The 17,151-nt window shown below is 37.1% G+C and overlaps 1 protein-coding gene across 1 annotated transcript in view; it reads left to right on the top strand.

Annotated features, from left to right (window-relative positions):
- Nucleotides 1-17,151, top strand: part of LOC117296091 (death-associated protein kinase 2-like) — a 50,356-nt gene that overhangs the window by 14,877 nt on the left and 18,328 nt on the right. Inside the window, exons 4-5 of the mRNA XM_033778963.1 lie at nucleotides 4,376-4,499; nucleotides 5,407-5,455. Of these exons, the coding sequence (XP_033634854.1) occupies nucleotides 4,376-4,499; nucleotides 5,407-5,455 (173 nt within the window). The remainder of the gene's footprint in view (nucleotides 1-4,375; nucleotides 4,500-5,406; nucleotides 5,456-17,151) is intronic.

Below are 17,151 nucleotides of genomic sequence, written 5' to 3'. Positions count from 1 at the left end.
GCCCAATTGCATAAAGCAACTAAGCATAAAAAATTGCTAAGCACAGAAACATCTTGCTCAACAGAAATTGGTTACCAGCAAAAATTCCATTAAATTTGCATTGTGGTAACTGTTGCCCAACTCATTTTTTTCTTAGCAAAGAAATTTGTTGAACAGTATTTTCTGCTTAACAGATTTTTGTCGCTTCACAGGGGAAAAAAACAGTCAAAGCAAAAACTCAAAGGTAAACAACAAAATGTTATTCAAAGTACATGTCACAAGAGAGAAGTTAGTAAAAATCTAAACAACTAAAAATCTAAAATCTAAACACTCAGCTCAGAGACAATTAGCTACAACAACAGTAGAATTAAATATGAATGGCCATCATTAATCAAAGTGTCTAGCCTTCTTCCGAGGTCCTTGGCAACCAGCCCTGGCAGGGAGCCAGGCAGCCAGAGGTGCTTATTTGGCACCCAGCAATAATGCTGATTGTCAATGAAAAGGTTCAGGGGATCTTATCTCTGAATTGTTTGTTTGGTTTGCCTGTTAAATCCCTGTTCTTCAATCTTAAGATAATAATAATAACAGTATACAGTCTCTATATAGCGCCAAAATTTATGGGAAAAAACAAAACAAAAACTCTAAGGCGCTTCACACAAATTATTAAGAAATTGCTAGAAATCTTGTCAGGAGTAAGTAAGAAAACATTTTACATCAACTTTTTACTTTGACTCTGACACCTGTTTGTGATGGGTGGCTAGTGCCTAAAGCGCTCGCCTCTCACCACTGTGGCCCTGGTTCGATTGCCGACTAGAGGGTCATCTATGTGAGTAGAGTTGTGAATTGATTCTCTCCTGTGCCACATGGAGTTTTCTCTGGGCCCTTCTGATTTTCTTCCCGCCGAAAAAAATCAAACTCATTTGGTCTCCGGCTGTGCTCCATGGTCATAGTAGCGTTGCTGTAGCTGGCTGCTAAAGGTGCCTTTACATGCCTGCGGCTCAAACATGCTTTAGCTGCATCCTTCGCAAATCAGCTTTTTAACTGAGAGTAAGGATAACTAGCCTTCCAAGTTGTTTGTATAAATTGTTATTATTAAATGAACACTCTGTCTAGAAGGGCACGATTTCATCCAGTAATTTTGCACAGCAAAATGTTTAAAGACAATGGACAGTATTGGTAAATGTCAAATACCAGTCTTCTCACTTGGTGTATCTCAACATATGCATAAAATAACAAACCTGTGAGAAATTGAGCTTGATTGGTCGTCGGAGTTGCGAGATAACTATGAAAGAAAAAAACACCCTTGTCACACCAAGTTGTGCGCTTTCAGATGCTTGATTTCGAGACCTCAAATTCTAAACTTGAGGTCTCGAAATCAAATTCATGGAAAATTACTTCTTTCTCGAAAAACCATGTCACTTCAGAGAGAGCTGTTTCTCACAATGTTTTGTACTATCAACCTCTCCCCATTACTCATTACCAAGTGAGGTTTTTTGCGGATAATTATTTTGAGTAATTACCAATAGTGTCCACTGCCTTTAAACTGATTAAAATTTGTGTACACTGAATGGTAATATTGAGTAGTAGGATTTGAAACTTTGCATGGTGGAAATGTGATATGGAAAGGTTTGGGGTAACACCATGTAATGACTATCTCTAATGAGTTGGGGTGGTTCTGAAAAGAACCGTTTGTTTAACTCGACGCTTCGATCAGTACCCGGTATGCTCTGATCGTCTTCTGGAGAAAAGGAAAGGAAGACTTTTCTCCAGAAGACGATCAGAGCATACTGATCGAAACGTCAAGTTAAACCAGCGGTTCTTTTCAGAACCACCCCAACTCATTTAAGATAGTCATAATAATATTGAGTAGCAGATGATGAGTTTTGAGTTACAACTGACACATTGCATAGCATTTTGCTCTGCTATACAAGGGAAATAATTCACTGTCTAGTACTCATATTTGCATAGGTTCCCAGAACTTGGCATTCAAACAGCATTAGGGCCCAACACAACATCATGACACTGTAACAGCTGAGTGACCTGAAAATCCATTGAATCAATCAATACTAGGTTCTAATTTATAACGAATAAACGCAAGGTAAACACATGTTGACAATCAGGAATGTAAATATGGCTAAAAATAAACAAATTTTATGTTTTTCATATCGGAATTTTAATGCTGTACATGTATGTTCCTGAAAAAACATTTGTGTACGTGTGTTAAAACCTTGAAAGACTTTTGACGCATACATCTGATGCAGAAAGTGTTTAAAGGTTACACTATTGAAAGCTACTAAAGTAGGCTTTCTAACCAACAGTTTTTATTTCCATTAATTTTAAAAGAGACTACCAAATGTACATATGTACATGTATACCTTCCTTTAACCTGTAAGAAAAAAGATGTGATTTTGAAGATAAAGAATGACTCAAGAAAAGACAGTCTACCCCCTTCCGTCATCCCTGAACCCCCATCTGGAGTCTACCCTCTCACCCTAGGACACTCATCTTAGCATGACCAACAAGGCCCTCATTCATCGGTGTGAATATGTTCATGTGTGTACAGGAAAAATAATCCCTAATACATGTAGGAATACACAATCGCAGGAGCCCTGCAGTAAACGCTTCACAGATTCAAATTTTATGGCATAAAAACCGATAAACTTTTTTTTTGAATAACCTAAGTAAAATGTTTCTCAAGAAGCTTTATAACATCGAAAGCTGCTGTAGGCTTATAAACATAAGTATAAGAGTGGTTACCAAATGTATGCACTCCCTTTAACTTGTAAGAAAAAAGATGCGATTTTGAAGATAAAGAATGACTCAAGAAAAGACAGTCTACCCCTTGCGTCATCCCTGAACCCCCATCTGGAGGCTACCTCCTCACCCTAGGACACTCACCTTAGCATGACCAAACAACGTCCTCATTTATCTAAACCTCACATGATGATGAGCTCAAAGGAAGTCCTTATTAATATTCCAAGAACTACATGTATAACACTTCTTTTGTGTCAGGTGATCTAATTTCACCTGGGGGGGGGGTTACTTGAGGGATGTAGCTGTTTCATCACCCAGTCATGGCACTTGTGTTCTTCTTTTAAAGCAAGACACTAACCATTTATTGCTGTGTCCTTCGGATGGGACATAAAGTCATAGGTCCTGTGTGTTGTGTAATGCACGCAAAAGAACCTGGTGCACTTACCATAAAGAGAAGGGGTTCGCCAGGTGTTCCTGGTCTGATCATCAGCATATTGTGCCACAGCACCTTGTTAATCATTACATGGTGCTACATGTATAGTTATAAAGTAAGAGGTCTCGTACTTTAAAATGTAGCACTGCATATTTTGCAGGAAACTCTGCTGAGCGCTTTGATGTGGCCCTAGAAATTTCAAAGAAAAACATGATTTCATAGAAAAATACGATCTTCATTCGTGATGTTTTCCTTGTTTGTCGATACACACAAGACTTGCAGAGTCTATTTGAGGAACACATGAGTACACAAGACACTTAGTTACAAGTCTACACGTTTTTATGCACGACTGACATTTTACTCGTTGGCATTTTGTGAAGTGTAATGTCATGGATATGTAACTGTACACAGACTAATTGTAACAGGTTGTACATTTTATAACATGCATGATGCATTATAACTCAAACAAGCGCAGACGTGTGCAATCTTCATTGCATGTAAGATTGCAACAATTTTTTTTAATTTTATAGTAACCCCATGATTTTTTTCTGCTGTTTGTTCCCTTCCCTTAAATTGTTAGTGTGCATTTCAAATACCCAAATTACTAAAATTTACCATAAAAAATTACTTGGTAAACAGCCTTGCAGCTTATGATACAATTCCCTTCTAAGGAATGTGGATTCAGAAAAAGGTGTTCAAAAGTATTCCAACCTGAGAAATGTTTCTAAGATTGTGTATGCCTATTATTACCGATTATTCATCCTGCATGGACATAAACCACTCAAGTTTTTCGCCGATATCTCAAAAACACTACCACCTTTTGAAATGCAATATTCACAAGTTCATTTTATTGTATACATTTATACAACATTCAAACAATTGAAACTTAAAAATAGCAAAGGAATACTTTGCCTTTAACATCCCAAAAGGTTCACAATAAATCTGTATTATTATTTTTGTTGTTTAGGTCATCGTAAGGTAAAAATGGTTTGGTTGTTTTATATTTGACCCAATTAAAAAAAATAATAATCTTAATTTCATTTTATTATGTTGTTATTATGAATTTGTTATCATTGCTTGCCACTGAAATATGACAAATTAATAATAAACCCTTTACAAGCAATGAGTCTGTTGTCATTAAAAATTTCCAACCCATCCATCCGAATAAAGCTAAACAATTTCGTCTTATATCTCTGTCTCATCCTACAGCCAGAAAACATCATGCTACTGAACAGGAACAGTCACGAAGTCAAGCTGATTGATTTCGGACTATCAAGGAAGCTTCTAAACGGCAAAGAAATCAGAGAGATGATTGGAACTCCAGAATTCGTTGGTATGATTGATGGACAATTTTCATGAAAATGAATGGCATTGAATAAGATAAAGAAAGATGTATTGGGCTATGTCGGAATGAGTGGTTTAGTTGTGGCTTGATCATCACTTGAACGTGTGTTAAAGACAGTGGACACTATTAGTAATTGTCAAAGACCAGTCTTCTCACTTGGTGTATCTTAACATATGCACAAAATAACAAACCTGTGAAAATTTGAGCTCAATTGGTCGTCGAAGTTGCGAGATATGAATGAAATAAAAAACATCCTTGTCTCACGAAGTTGTGTGCTTTCAGATGCTTGATTTTGAGACCTCAAATTCTAAACTTGAGGTCTCGAAATCAAATTCGTGTGAAATTACTTCTGCCTCGAAAACTACGTCACTTCAGAGGGAGCCTTTTTTCACAATGTTTTATACTATCAACCTCTCCCCATTGCTCTTTACCAAGTGAGGTTTTATGCTGATAATTACCAATAGTGTCCACTGCCTTTAAGGCATAGATTACCCTTAGTAACACCGCTAGCAACAGCCGTAGCTGTAGCCATGGGCACCACTTTATTTGATGTTTGTATTTGTTGTGGCTTTAAAGAGGGTAAAATTCAGGTCAAATTCAGTTTTCTGATGCAATCATTTTCCTCTAGATGTCGTCATGAAATTTAGGGAAAATTTTGAGTCTCTAACCGCTCCCATAAAAATGGTACAAAATGCCATTGCCTTGAAGTAAACCCTATTGAATTGATACCAATTGCTGAAAAACGCAAAGATTAAAACTACAGACAGAGACCCATTTTGTATCTTTTCTGTGATGAAGGAGATTAAAAGTTTTAAATTTCTTTGAAAGCATTTGAACTCAGAAGTTGATGAATTTAAAAGTGACATAAGCTCTGTTGTTTTTGTTATCCTCACAGCTCCTGAAGTTATTAACTATGAGAACCTAACCCTGGCCACAGATATGTGGTAAGTAAATACTTTCTTATACTATTTCCTTTGTTTAGCCTCATGCTGAGCACTGTATACTCAGTACTTTCCTGAGTCCTTCCAAGGACCAAATATCATGCATGAGAAATGTAGCTGTGAAACTTTTCTGTTATGTAAATTCTCATTTCCTGTCACATCCACTGGCATGCAATTGCGAGGCTCAAAGGCTGTGCATTCACGCGCGTATCAATACATTTTACATTGAGTACTGATGGGTATTGATTACATTTGAATAATATCAAAGTCTTAAATAGCGCAGGTATACTACCAAAAAAGGTACTCAAGGCGCTGAGTATATACAAACTTTCAGAAAGATAGGTTATTGCAGTGATGAATTCCGAGACCCAATTATGTAGCACTTATAAGGGTTTACAAGGTGCTATGGCGCATACAGCAGCCACAGCCAGGAACACCGGGGCAAACCCCGTCTCTTTTCAATAAGTGCACTGGGTTCTTTTACGAAGCAATGTTTAAGTGTATAGCTTAAGGACACAAGTGTGACGGCTGGGATTCGATTTGCGTAAATATGTTGAGAAACTTTTTACCATGGCTCGACTACACATTACATCATACTTTATGGATTTTATTTTTGGATCTTTTAATTATTTAGTTTTTGTGGTTAAAATGTTTTGTTGTTGTAAAGCGCCTGGGAGCATTTTTAATGGATTTGGCGCTATATAAATGTTTATTATTATTATTATTTATTATTTAAACGAGCTCACCTGATCGCGACCAGTCAGAATGTATAAACTGTCTGGGGCAATGATGAATATTATTTTATAAAACACTAATGACACAACTCTGTTGTGTACAATATAAATTAACATATTTGAAGACTTAAAAAAATTTAGATACGTTTAATTTGAAACCCAGTCGCTACTTAAATTCCAATCAATAGACGGAAAAAGATGTCAGGGACAGTGCTTTTTTTCTCACGGTAGTTTTCTCTGGTGGAAAATATTTCTCAGAACAATCAATATTGGTATCAAGTTTTTACAAATAAATTCAGTCTATTACGAGGTGATGCAAAGCAATCTGCACCAGAAATATTGGGCAAACTTTTTTATAATAAAATAAATTTGGAACTAACAAATTCAGGTTTGCGTTTGCTTTTGCTTGAAGAAATGAAACAGGCTTCATTGAAAATATACATGTACTGGCTAAGTGATATGAAGAATGATGGCAAGTTTTGTTCGGACTTGATGAAGAAAAGCTTTAAGTATCCATTAGTGAACCTTTGCACGTAAGTCTTGTTATGGTAGCCAGTAGCCAAAAGCCACAGCCAGGAATTTGTGTCATTTTTTTCTTGGGACTTAAAAAGAAGGATGGACCATTTAGATTGAACCTTTGGTCATATCTTGTAAGTCTTGTTATGGTAGCCAGTAGCCAATAGCCACAGCCAGGAATTTGTGTCATTCTTTTCTTGGGACTTAAAAAGAAGGATGGACCATTTAGATTGACCTATGATCCTATGCTTGTATGTTTTGTTATGGTAGCCAGTAGCCAATAGCCACAGCCAGGAATTTGTGTCATTCTTTTCTTGGGACTTAAAAAGAAGGATGGACCATTTAGATTGACCTATTGTATGATCCTATGCTTGTATGTTTTGTTATGGTAGCCAGTAGCCAATAGCCATAGCCAGGAATGTGTGACATTTTTTTCTTGTGACTTAAAAAGAAGGATGGACCATTTAGATTGAACCATGATCATGCTTGTAAGTCTTGTTATGGTAGCCAGTAGCCAATAGCCATAGCCAGGAATTTGTGCCATTTTTGTCTTGGGATTCGGAAAAGAAGATTGAACCATTGAACCTACATATGCTCATAAGCCTTTTAGTTGCCAGTAGCCAACAGCCATAGCCAGAATAATTGTTTTCTCTTTTCTTCTTCTTGGGACTTCAAAAGGAGGATGGACCCATTTAGATATACCTATGATCCCATGTTATGGTAGCCAGTAGCCAATGGCCATAGCCAGGAATTTGTGTAATTTTTTTTCTTGGAACTTAAAAAGAAGGATGGACCCATTTAGATTGAACCTACATGTATTATCATATATGCTTGTAAGTCTTGTTATGGTAGCCAGTAGCCAATAGCCATAGCCAGGAATTTGTGTAATTTTTTGGGGGGGGATTTAGAAAAGAAGATTGAACCTACAGTGTATGAACCTACATATATGCTCATAAGCCTTGTAGTTGCCAGTAACCAACAGCCATAGCCAGAATTTTTAATTTTGTTTTCTTCTTCTTGGGACTTGAAAAGGAGGATGGACCCATTTAGATAGACCTATGATCATATGTTTGTAAGTCATGTTATGGTAGCCAGTAGCCAATAGCCATAGCCAAGAGTTTTTGTTACTAATGTATTTTTGCCAATGTATATAATAATAATTTGTTATTTGATGTCCTTTTCTTTGTTAACTTCTACTTGATGTAATTTTTTTAACATATTATGATGTTGACATGTGCAATTCAGTTTTTTAACTGCGAGTCGTGTTTTAATAAACCATTTTTGAATTGAATTGAATTGAATTGAATTGAGTTTGTGGCAATTTATTTGTGGGATTTGGAAAAGAGGGTGGACCCATGTAGATTGAACCTTTGGACTTATGCTCATAAGTCTCGTTGTGGTAGCCAGTAGCCTATAGCCATAGCCAGAAATATTGTATTTTTGTTCTTGGGACTTGAAAAGGAGGTTGGACCCATTTAGATTTGGTGGATTACACAGTGGTTAATGACAAGGCTGAACACTGCGGCTGAGTCAGGAGAAAAAGGTTATGACATGGGCTTGTCATCTTAGTTGTGTTTGAGTGCATTACTTAAGACCACTGTCTCCAGTCTCCACTGAGGACACTGAAACCTTGTGGTTACCGTTACGCGGCGGCAAAGGCGCAAAGTTTCCTTGAGTGGCTCCCCCAGTGAATTAGATTTCGGTCCGAGGACGGTGATTTTGTAGAATAAATAACAGCAACCCTTGAAAATGATACCGTATTCCCCGTTGAGGTTCTCCAGATCGGGAAGGAGCTGTAATCAACATGTGCCTTTAAATAATGTATTTTTAGAGAGAAAACTTTGCATGGGCATTCTTTTAGTGTAAATATTTTCAATGCTTTTTTATATTTGAAAATATGTTCTTGATCACTGTTTTCTGAATTTGCCAATAGTTTGTATTATGGTTTCACAACGGCTTAATTTGAGTCATCACAAATGTTGAAAGATTGTTGGTGAATATTTTTCTGCCGACTTTTAGATTTTACATGTTCACATCCCCCCTAAACCCCCCCCCAAAAAAAAACACCAAATGTTTGTACATAATGCTGCATGTCTTCTTGTATATTTTCCCCCTACTGACATGATATGAGGTGTACGTTTGTTGAAGTCCAAAATTTACAGAGGCAGATCGCCTGAAAATTATCATAAAAAATCATACGTAAAAATTTCATATGATAGAAAATACAAGTATCTAGCCCTATAGCCAGCACTTTTGATGACCTTTTGCTGTCCAGGAACCCCCCATACAGTTTGGAAAAAATCCTGGTGCGATCCAGTCACGATCTTTTTTATAACTGTAATAAACTAAACATCTATCCGTATATATCCCTACGGTAGTTGAGGTGTCCCTGTCTCTCTACCCAACCAATTAAAATATCTTCCACTCCAGTAAGCTCCGCGGCCCGTAGAGGTTTTGCTTGACGGGGCTGTCAAACTTTCTCAGAAGCTTTAGTTGTGATTATTAGTCATCGATGAGTTGTTTTATAACGTTTCTTCAAGACATTGATGCATCATTCTTACATGTGAATGACAAATAAAATCAATTAATAACTTCAGTTCCGGGTGTGGGGAAAATCCTATACATGGATACCTTCAGAATAAAAAAAAAAATAGTTTATTGTAATCCCAATATGTCGTTATTAAGGTGCAGCCGTTTTTTTTCTTCTTCAATTAAAGTTCAAATCAAGAGTAAATATTTAGTAGAAAATTCATCCTAGCACTTTGAATGACCTGCTGTCAGGGAGCCCCCCCCCCCCTTACAGTTGGTCAAAAATCCTGATGAAACCCAATCACGATCTAATACTGTAATAAATTAAACATCTACCCATATCGCAGTTTGTATTGACATAGGGCCGGATAGTTCAGTATGTAGAGTACCAGCTAGTTAATCCTGAGGTTTGTGGTTCAAACTAAACTATAGACCTTTATCCAAAGAGTTATATATAAGAACTAAAGGGCGCACTGGCCTATATACGCACCCCGGCGTGCGCGCAGGCGGCCATTTTCTAAGTTAAACAAACAGGCATTGCTTAGCGTGTGTTTGTGCGGCCATTTTGTAAGTTGACAAAACAGCATCGCGTCAGCGTTCAATAAACACAAACTCCAACGTGTACTTCGATTCAATGGGCGTACATAATGGCGCGCGTGTCTCGTTGCGGTCCCGTCGCGTTTATGCAAGAAGCATCACCATTGCGCCCTCTAGTTCTTTTATATAACTCTATGCCTTTATCACGCTGTCACCATCTTGGTCATGTTCCCTGTTTCCAATAACAGTAATGAATGCTAACATTCATTGCGCATGGCACCAGACTATTGTTTCGTCCAGCCTCAGTTTGGTTATAATCAGTTGGAATGGAGTAAAATCAAGATGACCACATAGTGATAAAGGTATATAAGGCAACAAAAAAACCAAAAATTGTTCATCGGATGTGGGAGGGAGGGAGGTTTTTGTCTTTGTTTTCTTCTTTTTTTCTTAAAGTTTTGTTGACATGCCAAATATCATCACAATCACTATAAAACAGAGGGTTTGTGTGTTTTTGATGTTTTCAATAGTTTTGTCAAACACATTTAACTCCTAGATGACATTTTCTGTAAACTTTTTCAAACAACTAAGCACAGTGTAGCCCAAGTAAATATTTGAAGAACTATTCTTGCTTTGCCAGCATGAATAAAAACCTTCTTTAAACATCTTTTCAAACCTGTACATTTTGAAAAAAGTATCAGCTGAAAAATCTGGGCAGTAAAAGTATAAAGAGATATCCAGACGGGAACAAAAGAAGAAGAGAAAACAAAACAAAATGGGGTCGGGGGGTTTTGAACGGTCGGGCTGGGACGATCAACTTTTTTTTTTTTTTGTGGCCTAATCATCATTCTCTGCTTTTAAAAGCAGCTCTATGAAATTGTACCATGGCTTGAATGTGAAGTATTTTGAACATTTGAAAACATTGGATGAGTAAGCCAGTGAGTAATAATGCGCGTATGTTTCCAAGCAATCTGTTTTGCGTAATCCAAGATGAATCTTCTGAGAAAACACGATCCGGGCAGATGCCCATCGGGATGAGGGTGTATTCATCCAATCAAGCAATGAGTTGCCACTCCGCTGCACATTCTCATTCCGATCGGGTCCATCTGGGCTTCGTACGCGTAACGACCAGTCCATCTGGGTTTGTACGCCTCATTTGCAGCTAAACCACTGAGGAAATATGTTATCTGTCTCCAGTTCCGACTGAGTGACTCTCAAGTATCAGCTTTGGGAAACCTTGGTGTCGGTCTCATCGTGCCTAATGGGGTTGGGGCAAGCTCAAGTTCAGTGCTTGACAAAAATTGTTATTTCGCTGCGCTTAGGTTATTTAAAAATGTCGTGAGGATATTTGGGTGAAGTTCTTCAATGAACTTCCTCTAAAAACCAAAGATTTAGTAATTCTATAAAATGTATTACAGGTAAATTCCATTTCAGGAATTTTGCTTATAAAGGGTTGACTATATACCCCACAACTTCACAATTTTGTTTATCATTAAAAGGTCTTAAATAAAAAGTCTTAAATTTGACTGTGCATACACCATGTGTTAAACATGCTGCGTAGTCAGCTAGCAGGTCGGGATGTTATCTTTGAGAGAGTAAGGCCGTTTTCATTTTGCAAATGGCACTTTTATTGGAAAATCTTCAAGTCTTTAGAAATATTTAAAGGGGCATCAAGGCCAAGACCATGGCCTTCATGGCTTTGGTGTAAATCCAGGGCCTAAGTTTGATAAATCCTGTAAGAACAACAAAATGCTAAGCACTGAAAAATCTTGCTTAGCAGAAGCAGGTTACCAGCCAACATTCCATGAAGTTTACATTGTTGCGCCTGGTGCTCCACTCATTTTTTGCTTAGCAAAGAAATTTGCTAAGCACCATTTTGTGCTAAACAGCTACATGTACATGAAATTGGGTATAGGGCATTGGGTCCAGGGCCCAATTTCATAGAGCTGCTTAAGCAGAAAATATTGCTGAACAATTTTATGCATAGCAGAAACAAGCAGGATACCAGTCACAAATTGTTTATGTGACATGGGTGTTTTAGCTGGTAACCCTGTTCTGGTAAACTTAAAAATTTGTTGCGCTTAGCTACTTTTGCCCCAGCTAGTTTGCTGTGAAACCAGATCGAGCGTGTTAGTCATCCCACTGAGAACATCAAAAAGCCCTCCCAAAGTCTGACCCAATTTTTTCCCTTCTCCCCTGACATCACAGCATTGGCGTTGTTTTACTCTTGCGTCTATTTTTGGCGCTGAAGTGAGTCGTGGTAGCGGAGAGGGACATAGAAGGTTTTTTTTTTTATTGACGTCAGGTGTGTTAGTGTACACCATCTGCGTTATAGTGGCCTTAATCCTCAGTGGTTGTCCTTAAAGGAAGGGTCATAGTAAGTAAATACGCCAGAAATGAATGACCACAAAAATTCACTTGATGAGAAGCACTGCAGCTGTTTGAGAGTATAAACTTTTTTTGAGAAAGTATTCCCTTCGAAGTAATATGGTTTGGATAATTGTTCACCTCCCAAAAACGTTTGAATCTGAGAAATGATTTATGCATGAATTGTTTCTCACATTTCTGAGGGTTGGTCGCTGTTCAGGTTTGCTACAGCCAAAGATGTGGTTATAGTACCCGCTGTCATTTCGCTAAATACGATGGATCCATAGGTCTTATGAAAATACTGTGAAAGGTTTTTGCTATTTTCTCAGCAAATAGACACTGTATTCAGTTGAACTTTCACATTTGACTTTTATTGTACCTTTCTTTTTAGTTTTGCCTATAAATCAGCATTACGTCGACAAAAAACAAATCTACACGTATGAGTATGACCCCACCTTTAAGTGCACAAGGACTGATTTATAAATTTAACTTCTCTTTTATTTCAGATTAAACTATAACCCCCATTAAAAATCAAACAGCTGCCTAAAATTATCAAGCTCAGCATGGGGCATAATGTCAAACAGTTCAGGTGTTAAATTAATGGCATTATGGTAGATTTTAATGAGTTGGATGGAAAAATGGCAACAGAGAATGGGAAAGGCTTGTGATTATTTATACTTGTCATTTTGTTTTTTTAGGCAGTGGACACTATTGGTAATTACTCAAAATAGTTATTAGCGTAAAACCTTTCTTGGTGACGAGTAATGGGGAGAGGTTGATGGTATAAAACATTGTGAGAAATGGCTCCCTCTGAAGTGCCATAGTTTTTGAGAAAGAAGTAATTTTCCACGAATTTGATTTCGAGACCTCAAGTTTAGAACTTGAGGTCTCGAAATCAACTATCTAAATGCACAAAACTTCGTGTGACAAGGGTGTTTTTTTCTTCATTATTATCGCGCAAGTTCGATGACCGATTGAGCTCAAATTTTCACAGGTTTGTTATTTTAGGCATATGTTGAGATACACCAACTGTGGAGGCTAGTCTTTGACAATTACCAATAGTGTCCACTGCCTTTAAGTAGAATTTGAAACTTTGCATAGTGGATGAACAATTAGGTGAGGTTTGTGGTTCTGAAAAGTACCGGTGGTTGACAGCCGAACATATCGATCAGTATGCTCTGATCATCTTCTCTGTTGTGTTATTTCTTCCTACACAGTACAAATAATAGGCAGCTAGTGAAACAGTCTGGTCACTTCTAGCTTAACTGTACAAACACCTTAGTAGCATGTAGGGAATCTAACGACATGTGCCCATCATGTGTTAAAGGTCTACTTGCATACCAGACTGCTCTTAGTTTCACGCCAGCAGAACCCATCATTTATTCATAAACACAATGCATTCTGAGTCTAGGGGAAATTCCCTGTCACGTCCGTTTATTAAAAATTTAAAAAGAGTGTGCTTGCGAGAATGCATCACAACGAAGTGTGATTTTTTTTTATCTGTAGCGAAACCTCAAATCGTTGCGGATAACCCTCGCCTGATTGTCAAGGTTTGACGATCCGGAAGAGTTATTGAAACATTTGTCAACACCTCGAAGTCCGCTCACTCGCTATTAATAGTTGATCCAAAACCCACGATTACCAAGCCGTGTGAGGTTTATTTTTTTATCGTTGCTGAGAAACTGGGGCGGCTTAGAACTGGAACGGCGCTTTCTAAGACTGTTACTGTTAATCAAATTAAAAAGCGGCCGATATAACACCCACTTCTTGGCTGATGATGAGCCCTGACGATGATGCACCGCTGGTTAGCTTTGTCCTTGTGCATTGAGGTGGAAAACACCGATGGATTGTAATTAAATAGATAGTGAGAAGAAGATGAGGAACGACATTATATTTTTATTTTGTTTATTTTGGGGGTTAACAAATAGTAGAGGTTAGAATAATTATGTGAAAGAATTTCAACATTAAGTTCAAGAGGCAAGACAAGTGCTAAACTTCTTTGTCAGTGTCTCGTGTTAAATACAAGTAATGCCGAGCATTTTAAGCTGTGAATTACTACTTAAAAAAGAAAAATTATTTAAAAGTTCTTGAACCTGTGACTTCAGTGAGGAATTTTACAAGTTCAAAGAATACCCCCAGTGTATGAGAGGGTCAATGGTGGCACCAACTTCCTTCTCCGTGCCTTTTCCTTAGGGTTAGGGTTAGGGTTAGGGTTAGGGTTAGGGTTAGGGTTAGGGTTAGGGTTAGGGTTACGGTTAGGGTTACGCCAATGTTCTGCGCCTTGAACACCCAGCAGGGAGGATACGTTTGCATTACAAGTCTTATTATTATTATTGTTATTATGGGCATTATCGTTTTAATTTTGGGATGGACTCTTAGGAACATACCTTTTTTACATGTCCATTTTGCAGGGACAAATAGTAATAGATACTTTTTCAGTAATATACATGTATTTTTGTAAACAGCAAGTAAACCTTGTAAACTTGCCTTCATTTACACCCTTGTACATGCTCAATGGTTGACTTCGCTACTAAAAAATACACTAATTGATTTTAATTTTTTAAAGGAATTGGGAACATTAAGCACAAGACGCAAAGATGTTTCGTTAAAACTGTTGTGCAAAATGTACAAACTAAATGAATATTATATAAAGGCTCAGTTATTTCACTGCCCATCCAACTGTAAGGCAGCCTACGTACCTCGCTTAATAGTGCCCCCTTTGCTAATTTTTCGCCATTATTACCGCTTCCCTCGTAGGATTTGCCATCATGAAAATACTAATCAAGAATGGTTCATTAAGTGGAATGCAGCTTTTTATGCGCTTTGTGAAATTGTGATGGCCTTGAAAATTCGCTGGACTATGCCTGCAATATTTTTATCCAGGTTTGCTGTTTCGCAACTTTTAAAACAATTTGTTTTATACATTGTAATTTTTTTTCTCTCCTTAACCAATTAATTCTTTAGTTTGTAATAGTGTTTTTTTCCCCTAATTTTTAATATCTGTATATTTTCCTGTAATTCAACCTCTGGCCGCCATGGGAATTTGTATTTTTAAAGAATAAACCAATAATGAATGAATGAATGAATGAAAGTACCCAGAATTCATAATTTAGATTGTGTAGACGGAATCGTCTGACATTTCATGTAAATTTGACGGATAAAACCTACATACAAATTTGTTGAAAGTTGCCCTGGTTTGTTCTAGGGCTAGGCCAGACTTATTGATATCAACTCTATACCGCAAGATATTTCTTATATGAAATTACATTCAGATAGTAACAAAAAGTGCCAAAAATATATAATGGCCTGATGTTTCGATCCAAGTAGAGTCTTTCTCAATGGCTAAATGACAACACAACACAAAAGGTCTGAAGATTGCCACACAAAAAAAATCCTGCAGCGATGGTCATAAAAGAAAAAAAAGATTGTTTACATGTAAAATTCTGTTTTGAATGTCAAGTGAAGTCTCTTAACAAGAAAGACGTCAGCATTTTTGTTTTGCCCTAGGCGGCCATTAATATCAATACATATACCAGGACATTGAAGAAGCCTCCATGTTCTATCTCAAGCATTTATCATGTGTTAAAGGTACAAGAGATATCGTCTGAAATATCTGTGTAAAGACATGCGTTATCTTATTATTAATTATGAAAACTGCCAACATGGTGATCAAAAAGCCATGTTGTGGATTTAATTCACAAAACTACGCAGGGAAACACAGTAAAAAAAATTAAGATAAAAACCAAGTTCCAGAGAAAAATACACTAAAAATATACCAAAAACATAAATACTAGGCCAGCCAGTTGGGCAGTATTTTCTGCTAAGCATTTTTTTCCCTATTAGGCATGTTAGGAGGAAAGCCGATTCTGAGAGACTACTGGAATTTAAAATGGACTTTCCAAAGTTTAAGAAGATCTAAAACGAACTTGATATGAAAATAACCAGAGGTATTTCTACTGTAAGGAATTTATTATGTATTATTATTTCTTTCTTGTGTGTCTTTTGGAAGCCTTTTAGTGAAAATCTGTTTTCCAAAGCTGGCCAGTAGGAATTGTAACATTCAATAATATAAAAAAAGAAAAAGAAAATGTCTACAACAGACATAAAAGATATTACAGTGTATGTATGAAAACAGAAATATGAATAATAAAACGGGGCAAGGTTGATAAAATCATAACAATACAGTAAACTTCAAGGCTGGTTACAAACAAACAAATCTGGAACAGATGAAAATAGCAAAATATTAAAACTTTTCACCTTGTAAAGTAGACAGTCAAAAATAATTAACATAAAACAAGATGCAATATCAGAGTGTATTTTAATTTATATGACATGTCACTTCACATGTTTATTGAGAGAGGAAGTTCTACTCGCTCTCTGTTATGGACTTTCATTATTTGTAAAGCGCATCTTTGTGTAAATATTATATTTTTTTGGCTGAAATGTAGCAGCTAAGCTATTGTTTCAAGTATTCAAGGAATTTATGCAAGCGTTTGCTGGTGGGGTCGTTGCTGGTTGGGGCAAATGACATAATCGGTCAGTCTGATTATGCAGTGGGCACTTGGAAATAAAAATTAAATAAAAACTGTCTGATGGTGTACGCCAGGAATTTTATATGTACATGTATACTCTTGATAATGATTAATGAAATTTGGAGTATTAACGGTGATGACCATGGCCTAATTTAATAATGCCTATAAGCAGATGCTTTTTATAGAGAGCATTTTATTTCATAAGTACTTGGTACTGTAAGCAAAGCAAAAGGCATTGCTAGCTTGCCGGTTGTTATTATGAGCACGGTTCACTTTCATGGCTCTACTTATCGCTGAATTCTGCACTTGTTTGTGATCATTATTCCCCGCTTACAGGCGAGTGCTAAATTTCTGAGCTAGCTGTGTAAGCGAACAATTCCTAGTAACGAGGAGTACGCATGCACACAAGCAACAAATTTCCTGCTATTCTGTGAAATATGCTTGATGTTAGCGTGGAATTCCCTACTTCCATAAGTGCCGATTCTTT

Source organism: Asterias rubens, chromosome 10 (assembly GCF_902459465.1).
Source record: "Asterias rubens chromosome 10, eAstRub1.3, whole genome shotgun sequence".
NCBI classification, from domain to species: Eukaryota; Metazoa; Echinodermata; class Asteroidea; order Forcipulatida; family Asteriidae; genus Asterias; species Asterias rubens.
Note: the sequence above shows the minus strand (reverse complement) of the source record. Positions and strands in the feature narration are given on the sequence as shown.